This window comes from Hemiscyllium ocellatum, chromosome 5, assembly GCF_020745735.1.
Source record: "Hemiscyllium ocellatum isolate sHemOce1 chromosome 5, sHemOce1.pat.X.cur, whole genome shotgun sequence".
Taxonomy (NCBI): domain Eukaryota; kingdom Metazoa; phylum Chordata; class Chondrichthyes; order Orectolobiformes; family Hemiscylliidae; genus Hemiscyllium; species Hemiscyllium ocellatum.
This window is the reverse complement of record NC_083405.1, coordinates 72754147-72778560: the sequence shown is the minus strand read 5'-3', so window position 1 is coordinate 72778560 and position 24414 is coordinate 72754147. Positions and strand designations below refer to the sequence as shown.

General features: G+C 39.4%; 1 protein-coding gene across 1 annotated transcript in view; it reads left to right on the top strand.

Annotated features, from left to right (window-relative positions):
• Positions 1-24414, top strand: part of LOC132816073 (contactin-associated protein-like 2) — a 1374393-nt gene that overhangs the window by 421847 nt on the left and 928132 nt on the right. The window contains exon 10 of the mRNA XM_060825502.1: positions 3616-3787. Within this exon, the coding sequence (XP_060681485.1) occupies positions 3616-3787 (172 nt within the window). The remainder of the gene's footprint in view (positions 1-3615; positions 3788-24414) is intronic.

The following is a 24414-nucleotide window of genomic DNA, read 5'->3' as shown; positions in this document are numbered from 1 at the left end:
AGGCATAAGCCCTTCTTCAGGAATGAGAGGCAAACATTTGCTACTGGTTGCATGATATAATGATGCCGTGAGTTTGTGATCCTGACATAAGCAAAACCAATATCGAAATTAGCTATATCAACTCATGTTGCTAGTTTTGCCCCATCACAGAATTGTGATAGATTGGAAAGGACATGAGAACTATCGTCTTATCAATTCTTTGAAGTAATCTCTCTGTATTAAATATGCAGAATTCACAATTATACATTTGCAGGGAAAAAGCAAACTTTTTGACAATCCTTTTTGGCTTTTTAGAGTCTTTTTTTAAAAAAGGTAACCCGTTCAAACATGTTATGACACACCTCTGCAGCCGAAAAGACCTGAATCAAGACCTCCTAACCCAGAGGTGGTCACTACCACTTCACCACAAAAATTTGCGACTGATTTTAAATCTTGTACAAATTTTCAACCAACTGTAAAGTTACTTTGAAAAGTAAGTTAAACAAACAAAACTCCAACTGTGGTTTATAGTTGCAACAAATAATTGAAGAAGCTGAAAAATGTGTTGCTGGAAAAGCCCAGCAGGTCAGACAGGATCCAAGGAGCAGGAGAATCGACGTTTTGGGCATAAGCCCTTCTTCGGGGCATAAGCCCTTCATCGATTCCTGTAGAAGGGCTTATGCCTTAAACATCAATTCTCCTGCTCCTTGGATGCTGCCTGACCTGCTGCACTTTTCCAGCAACACATTTTTCAGCTCTGATCTCCAGCATCTGCAGTCCTCACTTTCTCCTACCTACTCATTGTCCCTACTTTCTGTCACCTGCCAGGCAACCAATGTCAATAATTTCCCCTCAATTCCATGGGTTTCTACTTTAGTTAACAGTTTCTTATGTGGACTTTATCAAATGCCTTTTGAAAGTCCACATACACAACATCCATAGACATTCCCTCGTCCACTACCTTCTTCATCTCTTCAAAAAATTCAATGAGATTTATCACGCATGACCTATCTGTCATGAAACTATGCTGGCTGTCATTGATTAACTAAAACTTATCAAGGTATTTAGTTATCCTCTCCATAATTACAGAGTCCACCAATTTCCCCACCAAAGAAATGAGACTGTAATTTCTTGATTTTCCTCTTTCGGCCTTCTTAAAATGTGGACTGACAAGTGCAATTTTCCAAACTAGAGGCACAACTCCTGTATCTATGGAACTCTAAGACGTTAGAGTGTCTACAATGTCCTCTGCTATTTCCTTAACACTCTTGGATGGAAACCATCAAGTCTCAGGCATTTGTCACTCACTAGTTTCATTCATTTCCTCATGATCAATGTTTTACTTATGCTAATTTCACTCAATCCCTGTCTTTGATCCACTATTAATTTTCTCAGGTCTTCTGACAAGCCATCCTCCTTTTCTGCTGTAAATACTGAGAAAAAATAACTATTCAGCATGTTGGCCATTTCACCAGAGACATCGACAATATCTCCACTTTCAGTCTTTGGTGGCTAATTTTGCTCCTTTTACGTAACTATAATATTTCTTCTTATTGATATCCCTGACAAGGTTCCTTTAATAACCTTTTTATGAGCTCTTTTAAGTTGCTTTCTGGCCCTTTGCTGCTCTTTATATCATCCCCATTTCAGGATCTGTGCTGTTTTTTGACTTCCTGTAAGGCAGTCTGTTTGTTTGCTATTGTCCCTGATGTCTTTAATAGTCTGACTGTTTTTGCTGTGAATTGGAGTTTTCCCTCACAAGAGTTTAAATTGTTTTTTGTGTTGTGTTAAATGTTTCCTTAAACATCGCCCACTGCTCTTCGGTTGTTTTACCCATTAGCAGTTTTTCCCAGTTTACTGTGGACAGTCTTAGCCTCATATCATTAAAGTTGACCTTAACTAAATCTACAATTCTAGTCAAAACTGAAAGAACTGCGGAAGCTATATATCGGAAACAAACAAATTGTTGGAAAAGGTCAGCAGGTCTGGCAGCATCCGTGAAGAGAAATCAGAGTTAATGTTTCGGGTCTAGTGACCCTTCCTCAGTTAACCCATCTATAATTACAGACTCTATCAATTTCCCCAACACAGATGTTAGGCTAACTGTTCTGTAATTCCCTGGTTTTCCTCTTTCATCCTGCTGAAGAAGTAGACGGACTCGTGCAATTTTCAAATCCATAGGGACAACTCCTGTATCTATGGAGCTCTGAAAGGTTATGGTTCGGGTGTCTACATTGTCTTCCTCTATTTCCTTTAACACCCTTGTTTGTTTCTAAAATTCTAGACACTGATCTATGCTTTCTCTCATTTCATTTGACATCCTAACATCACTGTTTCCCCTAATCATGCTGGAACAATTGACATCACGCTTGACCCAGAACTGGTGATATGCCTTTCATCTTTTGCACTCAACTCTATCACCCTCATCCATGACATTATTGCTGTTATTTGAAGCCTCCCTCCAAAGTCCTTTATCTGCTTTCACTTTCACTCAACCCTTCCTAGAAACCATTGACCTGCTCCTCCTGTAGTTGGAGCTTTCTTGCTTTAAATTCAAGATCCCTGCTGTTCTGTTGACTTATGTGTATGATATATCTGTCTTTCTTGATTGCACATGATGAGAAAACTGCAATGATAGACCTCTTCCTTGACATAGCCAACCTCCTTTTGAACACCAGTGCATCCAAACATGCCTATTGCCTCACTCTGCTGCTAGTTGAAGGCCTGAACACAAGCTCTGTCCTTTTTGCCAGCTCAACCATCACATCACTTGGCAACCTGAGCTGCACATTCTTCAAATTTTCCTCTCATCTTTTCTGGTGCATGTCTGTCCATCTTCCCCTGGTCCTGTCACCTGTCACAAAAATGTCACCTTAGCTTAAAAGATTGAACTCTCATCTACTGCACATCATCTTTAAGCAATTGGTAAAAAGGAGGTATGAGTTTCCATATGGCCTTTCTAAGTCAGGGACTAAGATAATATAATGTCTATTGTACAAATTTTTCAAAATTATATTTGCAGCACTTGCATCAATGTAACACCTTCCATTTCCAAATCGGAAAGCACATTAACTAATACATTGCATTTGAATGTGCAGTGGCAATCATTTATATAAATATTTTTCACTGTATTAGACATAGCCATGGTACAGCAAATTATCTTTGCCTTCTGTTGTATTGTCTCCTAATGACATAGCCAAAATTGTGAGATGTAATTTCTGTGGTCAATTAAGGCCACAACAGGTAACTAGTTAACTCAAATGTTAAATCCATTTAAAAATCAATGGATATTGTAATAAAACCTAATTAATTAAGTCCTTTGTCATTGTCGTGACTCTTCAGCTAATTACATTGAGGTGTGGTTGGATATACAGACCAAATTACTTCTTCATTAAAGGATTGTATATTCTGTTCAATGTAAGAGTATCAGTGATATAAACCTGAATCTTGCATTAACAATTAATCCTTTTATTTTGTCATAAGTGACATAGCACATTAGCAATTCATTTAAAGTTTAAACATTGGAATCTTAAGAAGAATTGAAGAAGAATTGTAATGATATAAATGTTCTGGAATCATTAGTTTGTGAACAAAGTTTGTGTATCAAGAAAAATTGTATACCATTTGTTATTTCAGGTTACCCAATTCTACCGAACAACACAAAACTGAGTCTCTCTCGGCGTTCCTTTCAAGGCTGCATGCAACTTCTTCATGTGGATGATCAACTGGTTGACTTACATGCTGTTGAGCAAGGAAAACTGGGGCAGTTCACCAATGTTAACATTGACATGTGTGCTATCATAGACAGGTAATTAAACAACAAGAAACTTTATTTTTCAGCATAAATCATGTGTCAACGATGTAGTCCAGACAAATGTTACACCAACACGGTGAGCATATATTGTTTTTGAATGCAGATTGGACAAGACTATAAAAAGAATAGAATGACTATAAGATTAATCAAAAGGGTAAAATGAAGAATGAGAGAAAGTTATCAAGAAATATAAAAGGCAAAGTAAGCATTTCCATGGACATTTGAAAAGGAAAAGATGAAACAAAGTGACAACAGGTCCTATAGAAAGTGAGTAAGGGGAATTAACAATGGAAAATAAAGAGTTGGCAAATTAATCGAACAATTATGTTATATTGGTCTATACAGTAAGAGGGTGCAGATAACCTCCCAGTAAGTGCTGTAAATCAGTAAATGGAAAAGAGGAAGGAACCTAAGAAAATTACAGTCATGGGGGAGCTGGCCCTGAGTAAATTGTTGAAGCTGCAAGCTGACAATTACTGTGGTTCTGATGGATTTTATTTTGAGGTCTTGAAAGATAGTTTGAAATATTGATTTTAATTTTGCAAAGTTCCCTACATTAGAGGAAGATTCCATTAGATTAGAAAATAGCAAATGAAAAACAAAAGAATTGCCGCATCTGGAAAACAGAAATTGCTGGAAAAAAGCAGGTCTGGCAGTATCCATGGAGAGAAATCAGAGTTAATGTTTCAGAGACCTTTCTTTGGACCTGATGGTAACGAAGAAAAGTCAGTATTTATGCTGAAGACGGAATGAAAGAGAGGTTCAGGAGTAAACAATATGTGGAGATAGAACCCAAAGAGAGACCAGAACAGTTGAACAGACAAAGGAGCAGATGACAGTCAACTTAAGAGACTGAATAGCTGCCAATGGGAATGTCGGTGGCTAGCAATGGGTGTGTGTAATAGTAGACCATGTGATAACAAGGCTTGGTGTATAGAGGCTGGGATAAGAACGTGGGAGAGGGGGCCTCAAGCCATAAAATTGTTGAACTTGATATTGACTCTAGAAAGTAGTGGACCTCCCAAGCAGAAAATGAGGTGCTGTTCTTCCAGTTTGCACTGAGCTATTCAAGAGCACTGCAGTAGGCCTGAGACAGAGATTTTGTCAGTGAACAAGGGTGTGTTGAAGTGACAGGAAACTGGAAGTCGTTTTTGCAGACACAGTTGTAGGTGTTTTGCAGTGCTTTCACCCAGTCTACACTTCATTTCCCCAATATAGATGAGACCATATTGTGAGCAGCGAATGCAGTCGACTAGATTGAGAAGTGCAAGTGAAGCGCTGCTCCACCTGCAAGGTGTATCTGGGCCCTTGGGTAGTGAAGAGGGAGGAGATAAATGAGCAGGTGTTACATCTTCTCCCCATGCAGGGGAAGGTGCAGTGAGAATGTGGATGGGTGTTGAAAGTGAAGGAGGAGTGGACCAGGATGTCCCAAAGGGAAAGGTCCTTGTGAAAGGCTGACATGGGAGGGAAGAGGAATATTTGTCTGATGGTGGTAACCCACTGGAGGTGGTGAAAGTAGCAGTTAATGATCCTTTGGAGGTGAATGCCAGTGGGATGGTCGGTGAGGACAAGGGGGACCCTAACTCCGTTTTGGGAGGAAAGAGAGGGGCTGAGGGCTGAAGTGCTGGAGATGAACTGAACTCAGCTGAGGGCCCTGTCAGCTATTGTGCTGAGGAGTCCTTGAGTTGAGGAATAAGGTGGACATTTTGGATGTCCCTTGTTGAAGCATCAGGACAGATGCAGCGGAGAATGGAATAGTGTCTTTGCAGAAAGCAGGGTGTGAGGATGTATAGTCAAGGTAACTGTGGAAGTTGGTTGGTTTGTAGTGAATATTGGTGGGCCCTGCCTATCCCCAGGAATGGAAACAGAGACGTCGAAGAAGTGAAGAGAGGAGTCAGAGATTGACCAGGTGAAGGTGAGAGCGGGATGGAAATTGGAAGCAAAATTGATTAACGTTTTCAATTCTGGACAAGAAAGGGAAACGCCACCAATGATATCATCAGTTTAAAGATTTGTTGGAGGGGGGTGCTGGAGTAGCACAGGTACAAGGAATGTTCCATATACCCTACAAAGCAACAGGCATAACTGGGGCTCAAGCATGTATCCATGGCCACCCCTTTGAAATGAAGAAAGTGAGAGGAGTTTTTAAACATTTACAGTGAGGATGACCTCTGCCAAGCGGAGGAGGCTGATGCTGGATGGGATTGTTCAGGCCTTTCTTCCAGCAAGAGGTGGAAAGCCTTGAGACCATCCTGATGGGGGATGGACATGTAAAGGGATTGCACGCCCATGATAAAGAGGAGGAAGCTGAAACCTGCAAACTGGTATTCTGAAACTGACCTGAAGGAATTAGGATTCAAATGAGAACAAACTGGACCAGGGCAGAAAAAATCAAGTTGAGGTAGGAAGAGATGAGTTGTATGGGCAGCAGCAAGCAGAAACAATGAGTCTGTCTGGGAAGTCCTGGGTGTGAATTTTGGGAAAAAGGTAGAAATGAGCTGTGTGGGATTGGGGGACTATGAGCCTGGAGGCATTAGATGGGGAGGGGAGGTCACCACAGCGTTGAGGGGATCAATAATAAATGAAACTTTGTTATTCGAGAAGTAAAAATTCAGAAAACAGATAACTACATGCCAGTGAGCAAAACATCTGTCACTCAAGAGATGTTAGACACTATTATTAAAGATCTTATAATAAGGCATTTAGAATAGTTGAAGATAATCAGCAGAATCAAAAAAATTGTGTGAAAGAAAGATCATGTTTAATCAATTTGTTGGAATTCTTTGAGGGAGTAACATGTGCTGTGCATAAAAGGGAACTGGTGAATGCATTGTACTAGGGTTTCCAGAAGGTATTTGATAAAATGCCATGTCAAAGGTTATTGCAGGAAGTAAAAGTCTCATAATATGGGGTAGCATATTGACTATTAACAGGAAATAAAAGGTAGGCATAAAAGGATCATCTTTAGATTGGCAAGATGTAACAAGTGGTACGCCCAAGGATCAATGCTAAGACATCAACTCCAAGTTTACAATTTGAATGAAGGGGCCAAATGTCATGGATGTTGCTTGATGTGCCAATGACAAATAGAAAAGTAGAAAATTAAGTTATGAGGAAGTCATAAGAAAGCTACAAAAGGATAAAGAAAAGATAAGTGAATGGGTGAAGACCAAGCAAATAGATTGTCACTTGAAATGTGAAATTGTCTATTTTGGCAAAAAAAATAAAAAGAGCCATATTATCTAAATGGTGAGAGATTGTGGAGCTCTGAGATGCAAAGGGATTTGGGCATCATCTTAGTGTATGAGTTGCAAATGGTTAGTACAAAGGTACAAGTAATTCGGAAAGAATGTCATTGTTTATCATTTGTTAGAACATATTTTCTTTCCCTGCTTATGCTCTCTGATGTGCTGATTATTTCAGACATGTTTTTTTAAATGTCTTTATATGATTCAGTGTAAATTTTGTCCAAGATGTTTGGTATGCTTTCCTTTATTGGTCAGAGCATTGAGTTCAGGAGTTGGGAGGTCATGTTGAGGTTGTACAGGACATTGGTTAGGCCACTTTTTGAATATTATGTGCAATTCTGGTCTCCCTCCTATTGGAAGGATATTGTGAAACTTGAAAGGGTTCAGAAAAGATTTACAAGAATGTTTCCAGGATTGGAGGATGTGAGCTCCAGGAAGAGGCTGAATATGCTGGGACTGTTTTTCCTGGAGTATTGGAGGCTGAGGGGTGACCTTATAGGGGCTTATAAAATCATGAGGGGCATGGATAGGATAAATAGACAAGGTCTTTTTCCTGGGGTGAGGGAGTCCAGAACTAGAGGGTATAGGTTTAGGGTGAGAGGGGAAAGGTTTAAGAGACCTAAGGGGCAACATTTTCATGCAGATGGTAGTGCATGTATAGAATGAGCTGCCAGAGGAAGTGGTGGAGGCTGGTACAATTACAACATTTGAAAGGCATCTGGATGGTTTTATGAATAGAAAGGGTTTAGAGAGATATGGGCCAAGTGCTGGCAAATGGGATGGGATTAATTAGGATATCTGGTTGGCATGGACAAGTTGGACTAAAAGGTTTGTTTCCGTGCTGTACATTTCTATGACTCTACGACTTTATGTTCCAGTTAAGTGTCCTGGATGTTTTAATTATGATGAAGTTGCTCTGGAAATGCATAATTTATTATTGATGCATTGCAAACAATTATCACTTCAAATAACAAGGGGCACACAGCCTCATGTTATTGTGAAATAATCAATACCTTTAAATAGAAGTTATACAACTGTGTGTTCCTTAGCATTACAGGCTAAAATAAATCCCTGTAACTGTGGGAATAACATAGCAATGGAAACTGATATTTGTGAAGCGTCCTTATAATGCCTCAAGGTGTTTTATAGCACCAAGCCACAAAATGAGATATTGGGTCAGATGTCTAAGATATATAAGTTTTGAAGAGTATTATGGACCAGGCCAGACCCCCTCAAAACATTTCAAGAAGGAAGCCCAGACTCTAACTTTTCTAGTTGTTTTAAGTAGGTGTGGAGTGGATATCCCAGGAGTGATGCAGCTGGTCAAACCACTCAGTTTTAAAGAAAAAACAGAATTTATTGACACAGTACGGAATGAAACACAAACAAAAGAGAACAGAGCACTGAATAACTTAAACTACCTGAAAACCCAACAGACTATCCAAGCTTAATGATGTTGTTCTAATTGCCTGCAACAGTTCCCATAAACACCCCCTTGGAGAAAAGATAATATCATACTTAGGTTCTGCCAGGAGAGAGAGAGAGAGAGAGATGGCAGAGATTTAGCATGAAACCTCCCCCTTCATTGCGGAAGTGTTTTTAAAAAAATTAATATCATCTTCAAGTTGATAAACCCAGATATCTTGGAACCCATAACTTTGTGACCCCTCTTTAAAAAAAACAAGGACAACATAACCTTGGTAAAGCAGCAACATTGTTACAAGAGTGACTTAGAGGAAAGTGTAGAAGAGAGACAGAGTGATGTTGGGAGAATATTCCAGATCTTAGGGCTCAGACAGCTCAAGAAAAAAAGATAGGTGACTATGGTTGATAGTTGCTAGTTAAGTCAGAGGATTCTAGTTTTGGATGATCTAATATTTGTGAATGTTAGTGTGTGTGAGACCTGCAAAGACTGCATTAGAATAGTCAAATCTGGAATTCAGAGAAGAGCTTTTCCCATAGTCAAAGCCAAATAGAGGCAGAATTGTGTCTTCTGTTCAAAATTGAAGTTTGTTTCAATACAGGGGAAACAAAATATTTCTGCTCTTAAATACATAATAATTTGTGAGTGGAAAACTTAAATGTTTGATCCAAAACTAGTCAGCCGGCAATCCTATAATATCTGAATTATTCATTGGTAGCTCAATACAATTTCCCTACGTTTTCACCTCTGCTTGTACACTGCTGCCATGCTGTCACATAGAAAAATGTGTGCTAACAATGATGTCATACACTAATAAAACACTGAGCTTTCTGTAACAAGACTGATTATAGTCCAGCATGAAATCTCCCAAATGGTTATACTGGTAGAATAATTAAAAACAATTCAAGGAATTTACATCCACTTTTCTAAAGCTGTCAAAGTAAGTACGAACAAAATACTAGCAGACCATGATTATGATTGGCAAGACATATAGTAATGCAGAACAGAAACTAAAGAAACTCTGGATCCAAACATCTGTTATTTTGGTCCTTGCAGTTCAGTCACTTTTGACATTTAATCTATGCATTTAAACATATTTGGTGGTGAATGTTTTCTCTAAATGCTGATTATTCTGCACTGATAATTCTCTTCTTGGCACAGAAATATAATGGTGCACTGATTTCGGCTGGTTAATGTAAAATTTGTACATCTCAAACTCAGTTGTTTATTTTATCAGACAGCAGCAGACCTATTAATATCCATGCTCCCATACTTTAATTAACCTTTTAACTAAGATTCCCTCATGTCCAGGGCTCTTGTCTATCATTAAATGTCTCAAAGGAGTCAAAACAGTCAAAAAGTAAAAGACATTTTAACATACAAACATGTGAATAAGGAGTATTCAGTTCCTCAAACATGCTTGATCATTCATGGCTATTTGATTATATCCTCAAATTTACATTCCCATGTAACCCCAAAAACCTTTCAAGCATTGTTTCTTTAATAGGTTTGAGCGATGTAGGTGTTGCTGGCTAGATCAGCATTTACTGTTCATTTGCAGTTGCCCTAGAGATAGTGATAGCAAGCCGACATCTTGAATCCCTGCAAGTTATAAAGAGGCTGGACTTGGGCAGGGAAACGGTAAATGAAAGTTAATTCGGACAATGTGAGGTTAGAAGGTCAAAGCAGGATGGAAGTATACAGTAAATAGCAGAACCCTTATAGGCATTAAATATACCTGTCTTCCTGAATGCATACAGATCCACTGTTCCCTGAAAGTGGCAATGTAAGTGGATAAGGTGATCAAGAAGACATATGACATGTTTGTCTTCATTGGTCAGATCATAGAGCATAAAAAATCGGCAATTCATGTTGCAGGTCTACAGAGTTTTAGTGAGTTCACATTTGGAATATTACATTCTGTTTGCCACACTAGCAAAAGCTTATGGCTGCTTTGGAAAGGGAACATACAAGATTTACCAGCATGTTATCTGGCTTTGAAGGAGGCTGGAAAAACTCAATTTGTTTTCACTGAATGACAGAGGCTGAGGGGCAACTTGATAGAAGTTTACAAAATTATGAAAGGCATAGATAGAATGGATAATTAGAGTCTTTTCCCCAGGGAAGAAATGCTAATCACTTGGTGGCGTAAGTTTAGAATAAAAAGGGGAAAGTTTAATCAAGAATATGAAAGGTAAGTTTTTTTACACAACATGTCTGGAATGGACTTGCAGAAGAGGCGGTAAAACAAATGCTATAGCTACATTGAAGAGGCATCTTGACAGGTACATGAACAGGCAGGGAATAGAAAAATGTGGACCACATAGAAGCCAAAGGTTTTTGCATCTGTCTTGGTGCAGTCTTGGTGAGATGAAGGGCCTGTTCCTACTCCTGTGTGATACTATTCTTTGTTCTTTGCACTTGAGGTGTCAGAGTGTCATGGTGCTGTCAAGAAGGGAGTTCTAGGATTTTTACCCAGTGACAGGGAAGGAATGATCCCAAGTCAGGATGGTCTGTGACTTGGAGGGAAACCTACATGTGGTGGTGTTCTCATTCATCTGCTGCTTTTCTCCTTCTAGACTGTAGGGATTATGAATTTGGAAAGTGCTTTCCCAGGTGCCTTGCATCCCAAATATCTATTCGCCATAGAAGCATTCAATAACTCTGCTGCTGTGGCATTTTCAGGAAAATTCTTCTGAAGACAAATGGCCATTCATGAGAAACTATTCAGCTTCATCTTTGTTTTAAATGAGTGACCGCTTATTTGTGAATCCTAGCCTTAGATTCTCTCACACAATAAAACATCCTTTCCACATCTACCCTATCAAGACTCCTCAGGATCTTGCATTTTTCAATCAAGTTACCTCTTACCTTGTCTGTATATCTATGAATATACATTTATATACAATTTATATAAATGATTTGGAGGAAAGTGGAGGTGGCTAACCAGTAAGTTTGCCTATCTGCCCTGTGTCTTCCCCTCAGAGCTACATACACCTCAATCAGATCTCCCCTCAGCCTCCTGTGCTCTGAGAAAAATAACCCCAGTCAATGAGTTTCTTTTTGTAACTGAATCACTGCAGGCCAGGCAACATCCTAGTGAATCTCTTCTGCATTGCTCTACTCCAATCATATCATTTTCATGTGTGAACCAGCTGCCCATTACCTTCAGCAAGTGAAAGTGGTATTTCCTATTCCAAATAGCCCAACAAGTGCATCAACTATCTCAATAGCCACTTCTTTTAAAACCCTAGGATGAAGTGCATCAAAACACAGGGAATTGTCAGCCTACAGCTCCAACGATTTCGTCAGTACCATTTCCTGGGTGATTATAATTTTGCCGAGTTCCTCTATCTATTCTGGTCCCTGATATAAATCTGCTACTGGGATGTTCATGAATACAATATAAAGTGAAGTCTAATGCAAAATACCTGTCTAATTCATCTACTTTGTTGCAACTTATGTGATGATACTTTGGCTTGATGGGGTGTATTTTATCCTTTCTTTTAATGAAGATAAATAGAGACAGAGGAAACGAGTGGTATGCTCAAACCTATTGAACAATTTGTGAGGCCTTGGGGTTTTGTTTAAGTTGGAAAAATAAAAACAGTCTAAATAGGTAGGGTCAAGCTCCCACAGAACCTGGACTTTTAGTTTTAGCTTTCTGCAGTTGCTGGGATCTTGAAGCTGGATGTGGAAATTCTTTCTCCTCTCTCTGTCGCAGCTTAAAGCTGGGGTTTTCTTCCTGCTGCTAGAATTGTATGTGAGACAATCTATTTTACTGATTTTGCCTTTGTCAATGGTGTGTTTATTGAATGTTACTACATTGGAACAGTTAATTGATTCTAGTTTATATATACTGTTAAGTATTTTGATAAAGCTACGTTAAACCAATTCTTTTCTTTTTATTTTGTCTGTATTTTAACTGTAGTGTAAAAATAAAGTGTATTTTGCTTAAAGTTTGACCAATCGAATTGCACTCAGAGCACAACGCCTTACACCTTAAAAATAATACCAAGTTGGGGTCTAGGTTTTCTTCTTAATAAATTTTGAGGGGCTTGGTCTGGTCCCAAACAAATTGAGGCCTCTTACTATCTTATTCCAGGTTGGGTTTAGGATTATTGGACTGAAAGGCAGTCAGTGATGTGGGTTAGCATTTTTTTATTTCAGGTGTTGCATTCACTTGGTTTCAACAGGGTGTGTCTTGTTCAGTAATTGCTCTTTCAGTCACTGAGAGTTTCCTGGGGATGGAAAAAAAGTCATTTTGGGAGTTTCTTGCAAGTGAGCAAAGCAAAGCTTTTGAAATTGACAGACAAGCTGGAGTTGGGGTTGCCTTTGTGTGAAAGGGGGAGGTAATTGCAGCAATAGCTGGAACTGCCATCAGGATAATTGGAAATAAATAAAATTCACTTGCAAATGAAACAACTTGAACATAAAAAATGAAATGAAACAGTTTGAATTACAATTGAAAGCAGAAGAAAAGCAGAAAGAGAGACTAGTTCTAGCAGAAGAAAAAGAAAAGGAAAGAATAGTCCTGGCAGAAGAAAGGGAGAAAGAGAGACTTTTTGAGCTTCAGAGATTGGAACTGAAAACTTAGTCAACTTAAAATCATGAAGGTAGAGGCAAAAAAGTAAGATGTAGTGATGAGAACAGCGATGGAGAGCAATCCTGTCATATCAAAAGCCTGGTGGGGATCTGTTTAAATGTGTCCCAGTGTTGCCAAGGTTCAGTGAGAAGAATATGGAATCCTTTTCCATTTTGTTTGAGAAAATGGTGAAACAAATGAAATGGCCAGTGACCATGTAGGTTTTGCTGATTCAAACAAAGTTGGTAGGTAGAGCTCATGAGGTACTTGCATCACTATCAGAAGAGGTACATGGGGAGTATGATGAGGTGAAGAAAGCCATCTTAAATGCATATGAGCTGTTCCAGAAGCCTACAGACAACATTTTAGGAATCTAAGGACAGGACCTGGTCCAGTGGACATAGAGTTTGAAAGGATTAAACAAAGTAATTTTTATAGGTGGGCATGGACGTTGAAAATAGATCAAACGTATGACACTCTTAGAGAGTCACTTATTTTGGAGGAGTTCAAAAATTCATTTCCTGAATTACTGAGAACTTATGGAAGTACAAAGCATTAAGACTGCAAGATTAGCAGCATAAATGGCAACTGATTATGAGTTGATTCATAAACCAAAGCTTGGCTTCCAACATCAATTTCAGTCTGTGAGGGATAGAAACTGGGGAAAAGAGAAATTCTCAGGTGGGAAGGAAAAGGAGATCACATTGAAAATAGTAAAGATAGTTTACCACAAGGTAAAAAGGAAACCAATGAGGGGGAAAGAGAAGTCAAAAAGGCCAGGTATTTTCACTGAAATGAATTAGGCCTCATAAAGTTCAGAAAAAGGATTGGGAAGAAGAATATAGGAAAACCAGATGGGCCGGTGAGTTTTATTGAAGTGGTAAAGGAAAGCACAGTGGAAGCTAAAAAGCTGCAAAAGAATGTATAACCTGGCCAGGGTTGGTTGCAAAGGAAGTGTGAGATCTCTTTAAAGAATTTACTTGCATGGGTACGGTTTACTCATGTGCCAAGAGGAGTAGGTAAAGAAATTAAGATTTTAAGTGATACGAGAGCAAGTCAATTTTTGCTGAGAGATGAGGAGATATCTATTTCAGATTGAGTAGTGCCAGAAAAAGTGGTAATGTGGAATTCATGGTGAGAAGGGCAGTGAAGTTGGAGAGTCCAGAGAGAAGAGCTGGTAGGAGTAATAGAGAAATTCTGTGTTCCAGAAGTACAGCTTATCTTTGGTAATGCCATAACTAGATTACAGGTGGGAGTGATGCCTACTGTTGTAGAAAGCCAGAAGAAAATCAGGCAACGGAGGTGTTACAGGAAGTATACCCTGGCCACAAAGCCACAGGATGAAGCAGGAAGAGAAATCAAGGAATACAGATAAGGTTGATGAAGTTCAGTTATCAGAAACTATGTTTAATCAAAAGGTCGAGAAAAAAGAAGAACAGGTGGAGGACAAGGTTGGGAGTTTTAGATTCTAGAACTTAGCTGAACAATAACAGAAAGAGGAAAACCTAAAGAAGTTAAAACAAAGCAGAATCCAAATGTATCCCAAAATGTTACTACCTTAGAAATGAAGTATTGATGAGGAAATGGAGACCATCACATATTTAGGTGGATGAAAAATGGGCAGAAGTTCATCAAGTTGGATGAGCGATGGATTATAGAAAGGAAGTATTGTGGATAGCATATGAATTGCCAGGAGTAGATCATTTGGGATTAAGGAAAATTCAAGTCAATATACAAAAACATTTTTATTGGTCTGGATTGCATCAGGATGTGGTTGACCTTTGCTGGACACTTTGTATGTGTCAGGTAATTGGAAAACCAGCACCCTTAATACTCATTCCCACATTTGAGGAACCTTTCACAAGAGTCTTATTTGATTGCATAGGACCCCTAACTAGAACAAAAAATAGGAATATAAGTATTTTTTGACCATAATGGATGAATATATTAGATTTCCAGAGGCCATGGTGACTCCAACCAGCCTTCAATTGGTCACCAGTGTCTCAAGGCACTGTCCATGGGCAGGAACTGCTTCACCTTTGCATCCACCAGGACCTTCAGGTCCCTGTTGGCAAAGTGGTGGGGCCAATTTCCTTATGCGCAATGTGTCTGTGGCAACTGATAGGAACCATGCAGGATTCTGTGGTTAGCTAGCAACTTGACAACCCCTTTACAACTGAGATGAGGAGGAATTTCTTTAGCCAGGGGGTGGTGACCCTGTGGAACTCATTGCCACAGGAGGCTGTGAAGGCTAAGTTATTGTGTACATTTAACACAGAGATAGATAACCTTTGATTCCCTCAGTAATCAAGAACCTATGAGGAGAAGGCAGGAAAATGAGGTTAAGAAACATGTCAACTATGATAAAATGGCAGAGCAGACTTGATGGGCTGAATGGCCTAATTCTGCCCCTATATCTTACATTCTTGACAGGGTGTATGGTTGGACTTTAAACATGGCACCAATATGAAGAGTATTGGGTGGTTCTAGTAGCAGTCAATTTATCCACAGCTGCAATGAGTGGGGTGCCTTGGGGTATGGTGAATAAGTAATAAGGTGAGTTTTGGAAGATGTCATGAGAAAATCTACTGTGGCATGCAGAGGGAAAGTCTTCATTAACCTCACCAAAATTGAGACTGAGCTGATTCTGTCAAAATTCAGCCCTGTGTTTTACATGTTTAAAAGGAGGCAACTAAATGTAAACAAAACTATAGTAAATGGAAAATGACTAATTCTGTTCCACTAATGTAAATTAAACAATGACAGTATGACTTAGGAGAATAGGTTAAACTAATGAAAGGTAAATGCAGAAGTTGCATCAAGATGTTTTTCATACAAACAATAATAAACCCTTCAAAAGGCCTTCAGAGTAAACCCTGGATGGGTTTTAAGAAATCGATGAATGTTGTGGTGGTAGACTGCAACTTTGGTTTGGATAGATAGCCAGAAGGTGACAAAGAAAGTTTTACAGAGTATGATATGGAACAACTAATGGAAAACCTACAGCCTTTTCACAAGGCCTTTTGCACAACATTGATTAATTTAAATCACTTTATAGTGTACTCCTATTAATCTGTACACAATCTTCTGTGACTGTATATGATAATCCTAAATTATATATAATGTACATTAATTACATATAGGCATTAAATGTTTGAGTAGTGCATTTTATCAAAGTAACATTTGTTAATTTGATGATTTAAAACAGCATCGCCCTTTTCTAACTGCTTGTGTCTACACAGTATAAAAACCATTACAATTCAATTTTGAAACTTATAAGTGAGATGTCACAATATATTTGTTGACTGAAATAAAGATAAATTGCTTCATTACTATGTGAATAGGCTACCTATGCTAAATAGATGTTAGACTTCTTGGCATGGATTAATCTCCTGTTAACAGCAGCTTATTTTGAATTGATGTTGATAGATAAAATTAAACCAAGTACATTATTTAAAGAAAATCAAATTTTGCTCTTGATAACTCAAAAATTATTCTTTTGCAATGAACTAAATTCTAATACAAACTAGCTTAATGTCCATAAGATGTTAGCAAACATTGAAATCTCAGACTAGTTCTGTTTTGCCAGGATTTATACACACTTATTGGTACGGCCAGCTGTGCCTACTACCTACGCAAGTACATGTTTATTCACCCCTTTTCTCTTTCTACAAGTTCACAAATATTTGGTCCATACCTGCTGTCCGATACAGTTCCATTGTATCAATCCCGGATGTTGTGCTTATCCATTCCATCATACCATTTATCAACGTTTTTTGATTATCTCTTGCTCTCTTTACTCTATAGTTTATCATTTTCCTGCCATAATAGACCACATCACTTCCATCTTGTCTTAGTTCAAAGAACTTGTCATTGATTAGTGTTTGTGCTAACCCAATTGTATCAGTTTTCACCATGTTCCCTGTCTCTCTGCCTTTGATTTCAACTTCCATGTTTTTTTGTTTATTCATTCTCAGGATTTGGGTATCACTGGCCAGAGCAGCATTTTTTTGCCTATTCTTAATTTCCCAGAAGGCTGTTAAGAATCAACCACTTGCTATGGATCAGGAATCACATGTCGGCCAAACCAGGTGAGGAAGGTGACTTCCTTCCCTAAAGCACATTAGTGAACCCGATGAGATTTTCTGACAGTCGATAATGCTTTCGTGGTTATCATTAGACTCTGAATTCCAGATTTTTAATAAATTCAAACCATGGACCCTGGAACTATAGCTGTGTCTCTGGATTAATAGCCTAGAGATCATACCACTTGACTAAAACCTAGCCCGCATCACTCATCTCTTTTTAATACCAGCTCATAGTATAGTTGCTTTCATGTTGAATACTTCTTGAGCAATTATTTTCCTCATATTTAACTAACCTGTTCCTTTGATCACCTAATGTTATCAGATTAACCAAGTAAATAATCTTCTCTCTTGACCTTGCTGAGGTCTTGCATAAATCTTCAAATAATTTTCCCAAAGTCTCCAATGTACCTGGTAATCTGTGCACTTTCAATCAGTCTGTTACATAGAAACTAATAGCCAGGAGTAGGCCATTGGATACTTCAAGCCTGTTCCAAATTTCAATATGATCATGGCTGATTTTATATCACAGAGTCATGTTAACCTTTTCTCTCTATACCCCATGATGCCTTTAATATCAAAAAAAAGACTCTTTATTTAACATATTCACTGAACCAGCTTCCAGAGTCCTCTGTTGTAGCAAATTTCACAGGTTGACCACCTTAGTGAAGAAATGTTTCTCAGTCCTAAATGGCCCACTGCTTATCCTATGACTGTGACCCTTGCTTCTAGACTTTCAACCAGGGATAACATCCTCCCTTCAGCAAGTCTGTCTAGCTCTGTTTGAATTTTATACATATTGTAATTAGAGCCCTTCACATTCTTCTAAATTCCAGTGATAGAGGCCCATCTCTCCTCATATAATAGCCCAGTTATCCTTGCTATCAGCCCAGCCAAAACATCACCACTCTATCTCTAATGCAAGTATATCCTCCTAGGTAGGGAGACAGAACCTAAGACAATACTCCAAGCACAATCTTTCCAAGGCCTCATAAAACTGCAGTAATATATCCCAATTTCTTAACTGAAATCCTCTTGCAATGAAAGTTAACATATCATTTGCCTTCCTAATTGCTTGCTGCACTGATGTGTTTGCATTCATTGACTGGTGTACAAGGACACCCAAATCTCTTTGTACATCAACATTTCCTAATATACCTCCATATAAATATTACTCATTCTTCTTTGTTTTTCAGATTGTAGCTTATTTACATTTCTCTACGTTGAACTGCATCCACCCTGTATTTCCCGCTTTCAAAGAACTGAGAACCTGAACTCCAAGATCCTTCCTTGCATTGTTACCATCACTCCCAATCCCATTTAGTTTTGTGTCAAGAGCACCCTTGAAAATATTGCATTTGGTTATTTATGGCTGGGGTTCAATCACTGATCACTGCAATGTACCTTTAGTCACCATCTGCCAGCTGAGAAGGACCATTTTTTTCCCACTCTTTGTTTCTTGTATGTAAATTAATTCTCAGTTTATGATAATGAATTGCCCTCAAATTGTGTACATAATTTTGCCCATCAGCTTCTTACGTGAGACTTGTCAAAACATCCACTGGTTCTCCCTTATCTATTCAACTAGTGACATCCTCAAAAACTATGGGAGCATGCTTCACCACGATTTCCTTTTTATAAACCCATGCTGACTTTGCCTAATCCAAGTGTTCAATTATTATATCCTTAAAGCAAACTGTAGCAATTTTTTTTCCACTGCTGATATTTTGCTACCTGGTCTGTAATTCTCTTTTTTTTCTATCAATTGGTGAAGTTATATTTGTCACCCTCCAATCTATAGGGACCAGTTCAGAGTATATAGAATTGTGGAAGATGACCACCAATGCATTCAACATTTCTAGGGCTACTTCCATTAGTGCTTCAACCCCTGGGGTTTGTCTGCATTTAGTCTCATTAATTTCTCCAGTACCTTTATTTATGAACACATGATTTTTTTCATTTCCACCCTCTCACTCGACCCTTAGTTCCCTAATATTTCTGGGAAAACTTTTGTGTCCTCTTTTGTGAAGACAGGAGTAAAATATGTTATCAATTCTTTGTCAATTCTATTATCCCCATTATAATTTCTCCTACATTTGTGTTTACTAATCCTTTTCTCTTCACATTTTCATAGCAGCTTGATTATACAATGCACAATGTCGATCAAACAAAAAATCCAAACAAGGCAGATCCCATTGTTTCTCAGTAATTTCCCTTAGATGTTTACAACATGATGAATCATCATCGAGTCATACAATCTGACAGCATGGAGACAGGCCCTTTGGCTCAAACTGGTCCATGCCAACCAAAATATCCATCCACACTAACCCCACATCCCTGCACTTGGCCCATATCCTTCTAATCCTTTCCTATCCATGTACTTGTCCAAATGCCTTTTAAATGTTGATAATGTATCCACCCCAACCACTTCTGCTGGCAGCTCATTCCATTTGCGTATTACCATCTGTGTAAAAACAATTGCCCCTCAGATTCACTTTTATTCTTTCCCCTCTAACCTTAAACTGATGCCCTTGAGCCCTCGATTCTCTAACCCTGGGAAAAAGATTGAGTGCATTCATGCTATCCATGACTCTCATGATCTTATACACCTCTATAAGATCCCCCCCCCCCCCCTCAGTCTCCTACACTCGAAAGGAAAAAAAATCCTAGCTTGTCTAACATCTCCCTATAACTCAGAATCTTGAGTCCTGGCAACATCCTTGGCAATTTCTTCTGCACTCTTTCCAGTTTGATAACATTCTTCCTATAACAAGATGGCCAAAACTGAACACAATACTCCAAGTGTGACCTCACCAATGTCCTGCATAACTGCAACATAAATTCCCAGCCTCTATACTCAATGTCCTGACTGATGAAGGCCAGTGTGGCAACAGCCTTCTTCACAGGTCTGTCTACCTGTGACTCCACTTTCAAAGAACTGTGAACCTGAACTCCAAGATCCCTCTGTTCCCATATACTCCTTAAGGTTCTACCATTCACCATGAAACTCCTATCTTGATTTGACTTGCCAAAATGCATGACCTCACACTTATCTATATTAAACTGCATTTGCCATTTCACAGCCCACTTCCCCAGCTTATCAAAGTCTTGCTGTAATTTCTGATAATGTTCCTCATTGTCCATGATACCACCTATTTTAGTGTCATCAGCAAACTTACTAACCATGCCTTGTACATTCTCATCCAAATCATTGAGATAGATCACAAACAGTCATGGGCCCAGCACCAACCTCTGAGGCACTCCACTAGTCACAGGCCTCCAGCCCGACAAACATCCTTCCACTTTGCCCCTCTACTTCCTACCACCAAGCCAATTTTATATCCAATTTGCCAGCTCCCCCTGGAATCCATGCAATCTAGCCTTTCAGAGAAGCGTACCATGTGGAACCTTATCAAAGGCCTTAGTGAAATCCAAATGAACTACATCAACCATTCTGCCCTTGTCAACCTTGCTGATCACTTCATCAAAGAACTCTACAAAATTTGTGAGGCATGATCTCCCACTCACAAAGCCATGCTGACTACTCCTAATCAAAACCTGAATTTCCAAATGTTTATATATCTTATCCCTCAGACGCTTCTCAAGTAACTTACCCAGCACAGATGTTAGACTTACTGGTCTATGGTTCCCAGGTTTTTCTTTGCTACCCTTCATGAATAATAGCACAATGTTCACTACCCTCTAGTCTTCCAGGACCTCACCAATGGCTAATAATGATGCAAAAATATCAGCCAGGGCCCCCACAATTATTTATCTAGCGCCTTTCAATCTTCTTGGATGTATGTGGTCAGGACCAGGAGGTTTATCAACCTCTTTACATTCTAAGACATCCAACAGCTCCTCTACTGTGTTATGGACTGTCCCCAAGATATTACCACTCACTTCCCCTAACTTCTTTCTTAGTTCTACCTACAAAGACTCACTGGATAATCCTTCAGATATTTCATCTGATTACTGCTGTGATACTCACTTTAATTAAAAATGCAACTCCCCTTCCCCTCCTTCCATACCTTGTCTCACCTAAAACATCTGTACCCTGGTACATTAAGCTGCCTATCTTGTCCCTCCCTTCGCCATGTTTCTGTAATGGCTATAATATCCCAGTCCCACCTACCTATCCATGCCCTGAGTTCATTGGCCTTACCTGTCAGCCTTTTTGCATTGAAATAGATGTAATTTAATCCAATAGGCATTCCTTGTTCCCTGTCGTCTTCCAGCCTGACATAACTCTTCAGCTTACTATTTCTGATTACTGTATCTCCTTCAAGTCTCGCACTTGCCTCCCTGCTGTTAAGGATCCCATCCTCCTGCCGTTCCAGTTTAAACTCTCCCTTGCAGCACCAGCAAACCAAGATATTGGTCCTCTTCCAGTTCAGCTGCAATCCAGAAAAGATCCCAATAATCTAAAAATCTGAATTCCTTCCCTCTGCACCAAATCTTTAGCCATGCATTCATCTGTCATAACCTCTTGTTCTTACCCTCACTAGCTTGTAGAATTGGAAGTAATCTGGAAATTATCACCAATGAAGTCTTGATTTTTAAGTTTTTTCCCAGTTCTCTATAATCACTGTACAGGACCTCATCCCTACTTCTACCCCGTCATTTGTGCCAATGAGCACAATTACCTCAGGCTGCGCATCCACCCCCTTGAGAAAGTGAGGGCAGCATGGTTGCTCAGTGGTTAGCACTGCTGCCTAACGGTACCATGGACCTGCGTTCGATTCCGTCCTTGAGTGATTATCTCTCTGTGTGGAGTTTGTACTTTCTCCCCATGTCTGCACCTCTGGGTGCTCTAGTTTCCTCCCAAAATCCAAACATGTGCAGGTTAGGTGAATTGGCCATGGTAAATTGCCCATAGTATTCAGGGATGTGTAGTTTAGATGCATTATTCAGGAGTAAAAAAGAGGAAGGAATTGGGTCAGGATGGGCTACTCTTTTGGAGGGTCAGTGTGGACTAGTTGGGCTGAAGGACCTGTTTCTACACTGTAGGGATTCTATTCTATTCTAATGTTCTGCAGCCATTCTGAGACATCCTGGACCCTAGCACCAGGGGGGGGGCAACACACCATCCTGGATTCTCTTTTGTGGCCACAGAATCTCCTATCTGTCCCCCTAACTATCAAGTTTCCTATCACTAAGGTTCTGTTTACCTTTACCCTTTCCATCTGTACCCCAGAGACAGTCATATTGCCACCAGCCTGGCTACTGCTGCTTTCCCCGAACAGTCATCCCCCAACAGTATCCAAAATGGTATACTTGTTTATGAGGGGAATGACCACAGGCAATTCCTGGACTCTCTGCCTTTTCCCAGCCTTCACCTTAGGGGTGGCCACCTCACTCAAATTGTTATCTATGAAGTGCTTAGCACCTCGGATGATCCTGAGTGCATGTAGCTCCAGCTGCAGCTCCCTAACACGGTCTCCCAGGAGCTGCAGCTGGGTGCAATTCCCACAGGGTATAGTTATCAGGGATAATGGAAGTCTCACTGAGCCCCCACATCCTGCAAGAGGAACATGCAACTGCTCTAACTGCCATCTTAACTAAAAAGGACTGTTAAAAGGACTTTACCCTGAGCTTCTCTGTACTTTTTGCTGAGCCACTGCTCTCCAAAGACTCTTGAGCCAATGCCTTGCTACTTACTTTGCTACCAACAAATTTTGCAATGGCAGGTCTCTCTACCCCTCCATTTTTCTTGGTGAGGGAATGAAGGAAGGAAACACTATAGTGACATCGTGTTTGAACTTTACGCACTCCTTGACACCAGGCCCATAACCACCTGCTCTTCAGTGCAGGTGACTACTTGTCCTCAGAGAATGTCTTGCTGAAGTCCTCCTTCTGGTAGTGGTGACTGTGCCAATGCAAATCTTCACCCCGACAGCCAGTTTGTGTTGTTGCATTCCTCTGTTAGTCCAAATCTCATTAAATCTTATTAATTAGATGCTTCTGTTATGACAATCTCGACAAGAAACTCCATCTCATATGTTGCTCCATCATAATGTGCCTCAACGACTTACCTATTCTTGTGAAATACTCTCCCTTCCTGGGTTTACACTCCAAAAACTGCATTCCAGCACTCAGTTACAGGCATAACTCCAGGTCTTCACCAATGGCTTTCAGCAGTGCTGCTGCAGGATGTTTCCTGAGCTCAAGTTTTGCTAATTATATCAGACAAAGATCTTGTTCTATGCTGCCCCAACCTGTCAATTGTGCATTGGATTCCATCAAGCCCTTCGCAGCTCCTAGGAACTACATAAGCTCTTATTGGACTGTTTTTCAACTGCTCCAGGACTTCTTGAGCCTCAATCAAACACATCCCATGTATTCAGTTGTCTTTTGCAACGCAGCTAACTGCAGACCTGTGTGCCATGGGGTCTGATTCTCTCATTGTCTCTCAGAGAGACAGAGACACACCTATATTTCCTGTCTCTGTCTATTTCTGCAAGTAATTGTGAACTTCCAACTGCTTTTCAGTGATTCCTAAACTACTACGAGTGACTTAAGAACTTTGTAACACAGGCTAATCCTGTTGCTGAGCAGAATTGAATATAACTGAGTTTGAAACAGTCAAATGTAGAACTCTGTTCTTTAAATGCTATTTTCACCAAATGCTGGCTCGTAGCACAAACTGAATGCAACAAAAAAAACAGTAATTCACCACGCCATCTTTAATTAATGCAAAAGACAATTGTATGTGCTGCTCTCCCACAGTCCCTGAAAGAGATAGATATCCTAGTTACTTTCCAATTTAGTTCAGCTTACTTTGAGGAGCATAAATTCATTTAGAGAATGCTAGCATTGCAGCTAAAGTTGAATCATCTATCATTACTTGTCACTGAGAATACTATATTGCAAGCATCTCATGCAAAACATCCAGCATAGTAAATAAGACACCAATGGTACTTTACACAATCACGGCTGTGCTTCTGTGGTTAGGGCCACATAAGGTGGTATTAAGAAGCAAATGTTGCTGGATGCATTCAGAAAATATAATTTAATCATGAATAAATATTATAGGAGAGATTATCATTGAAGTAGCACTCAGGCTTGCATTTATGCAGCTGGACTGTTGTGCCATTTGTTTTCCAGTCATCAATAGATTCTCCTGAAATGTTCCTTATGGCATTCAAATAAATTCAGTACATAGCACGCAACATACTTTACTTTTGATTTTTCTTCATTATAAATAAATTGTAATGGAACAAAAAAAAGTCAGACATGAATTGCAGAATTACTTGTGAATACAGGAAAGTTTGTATCAA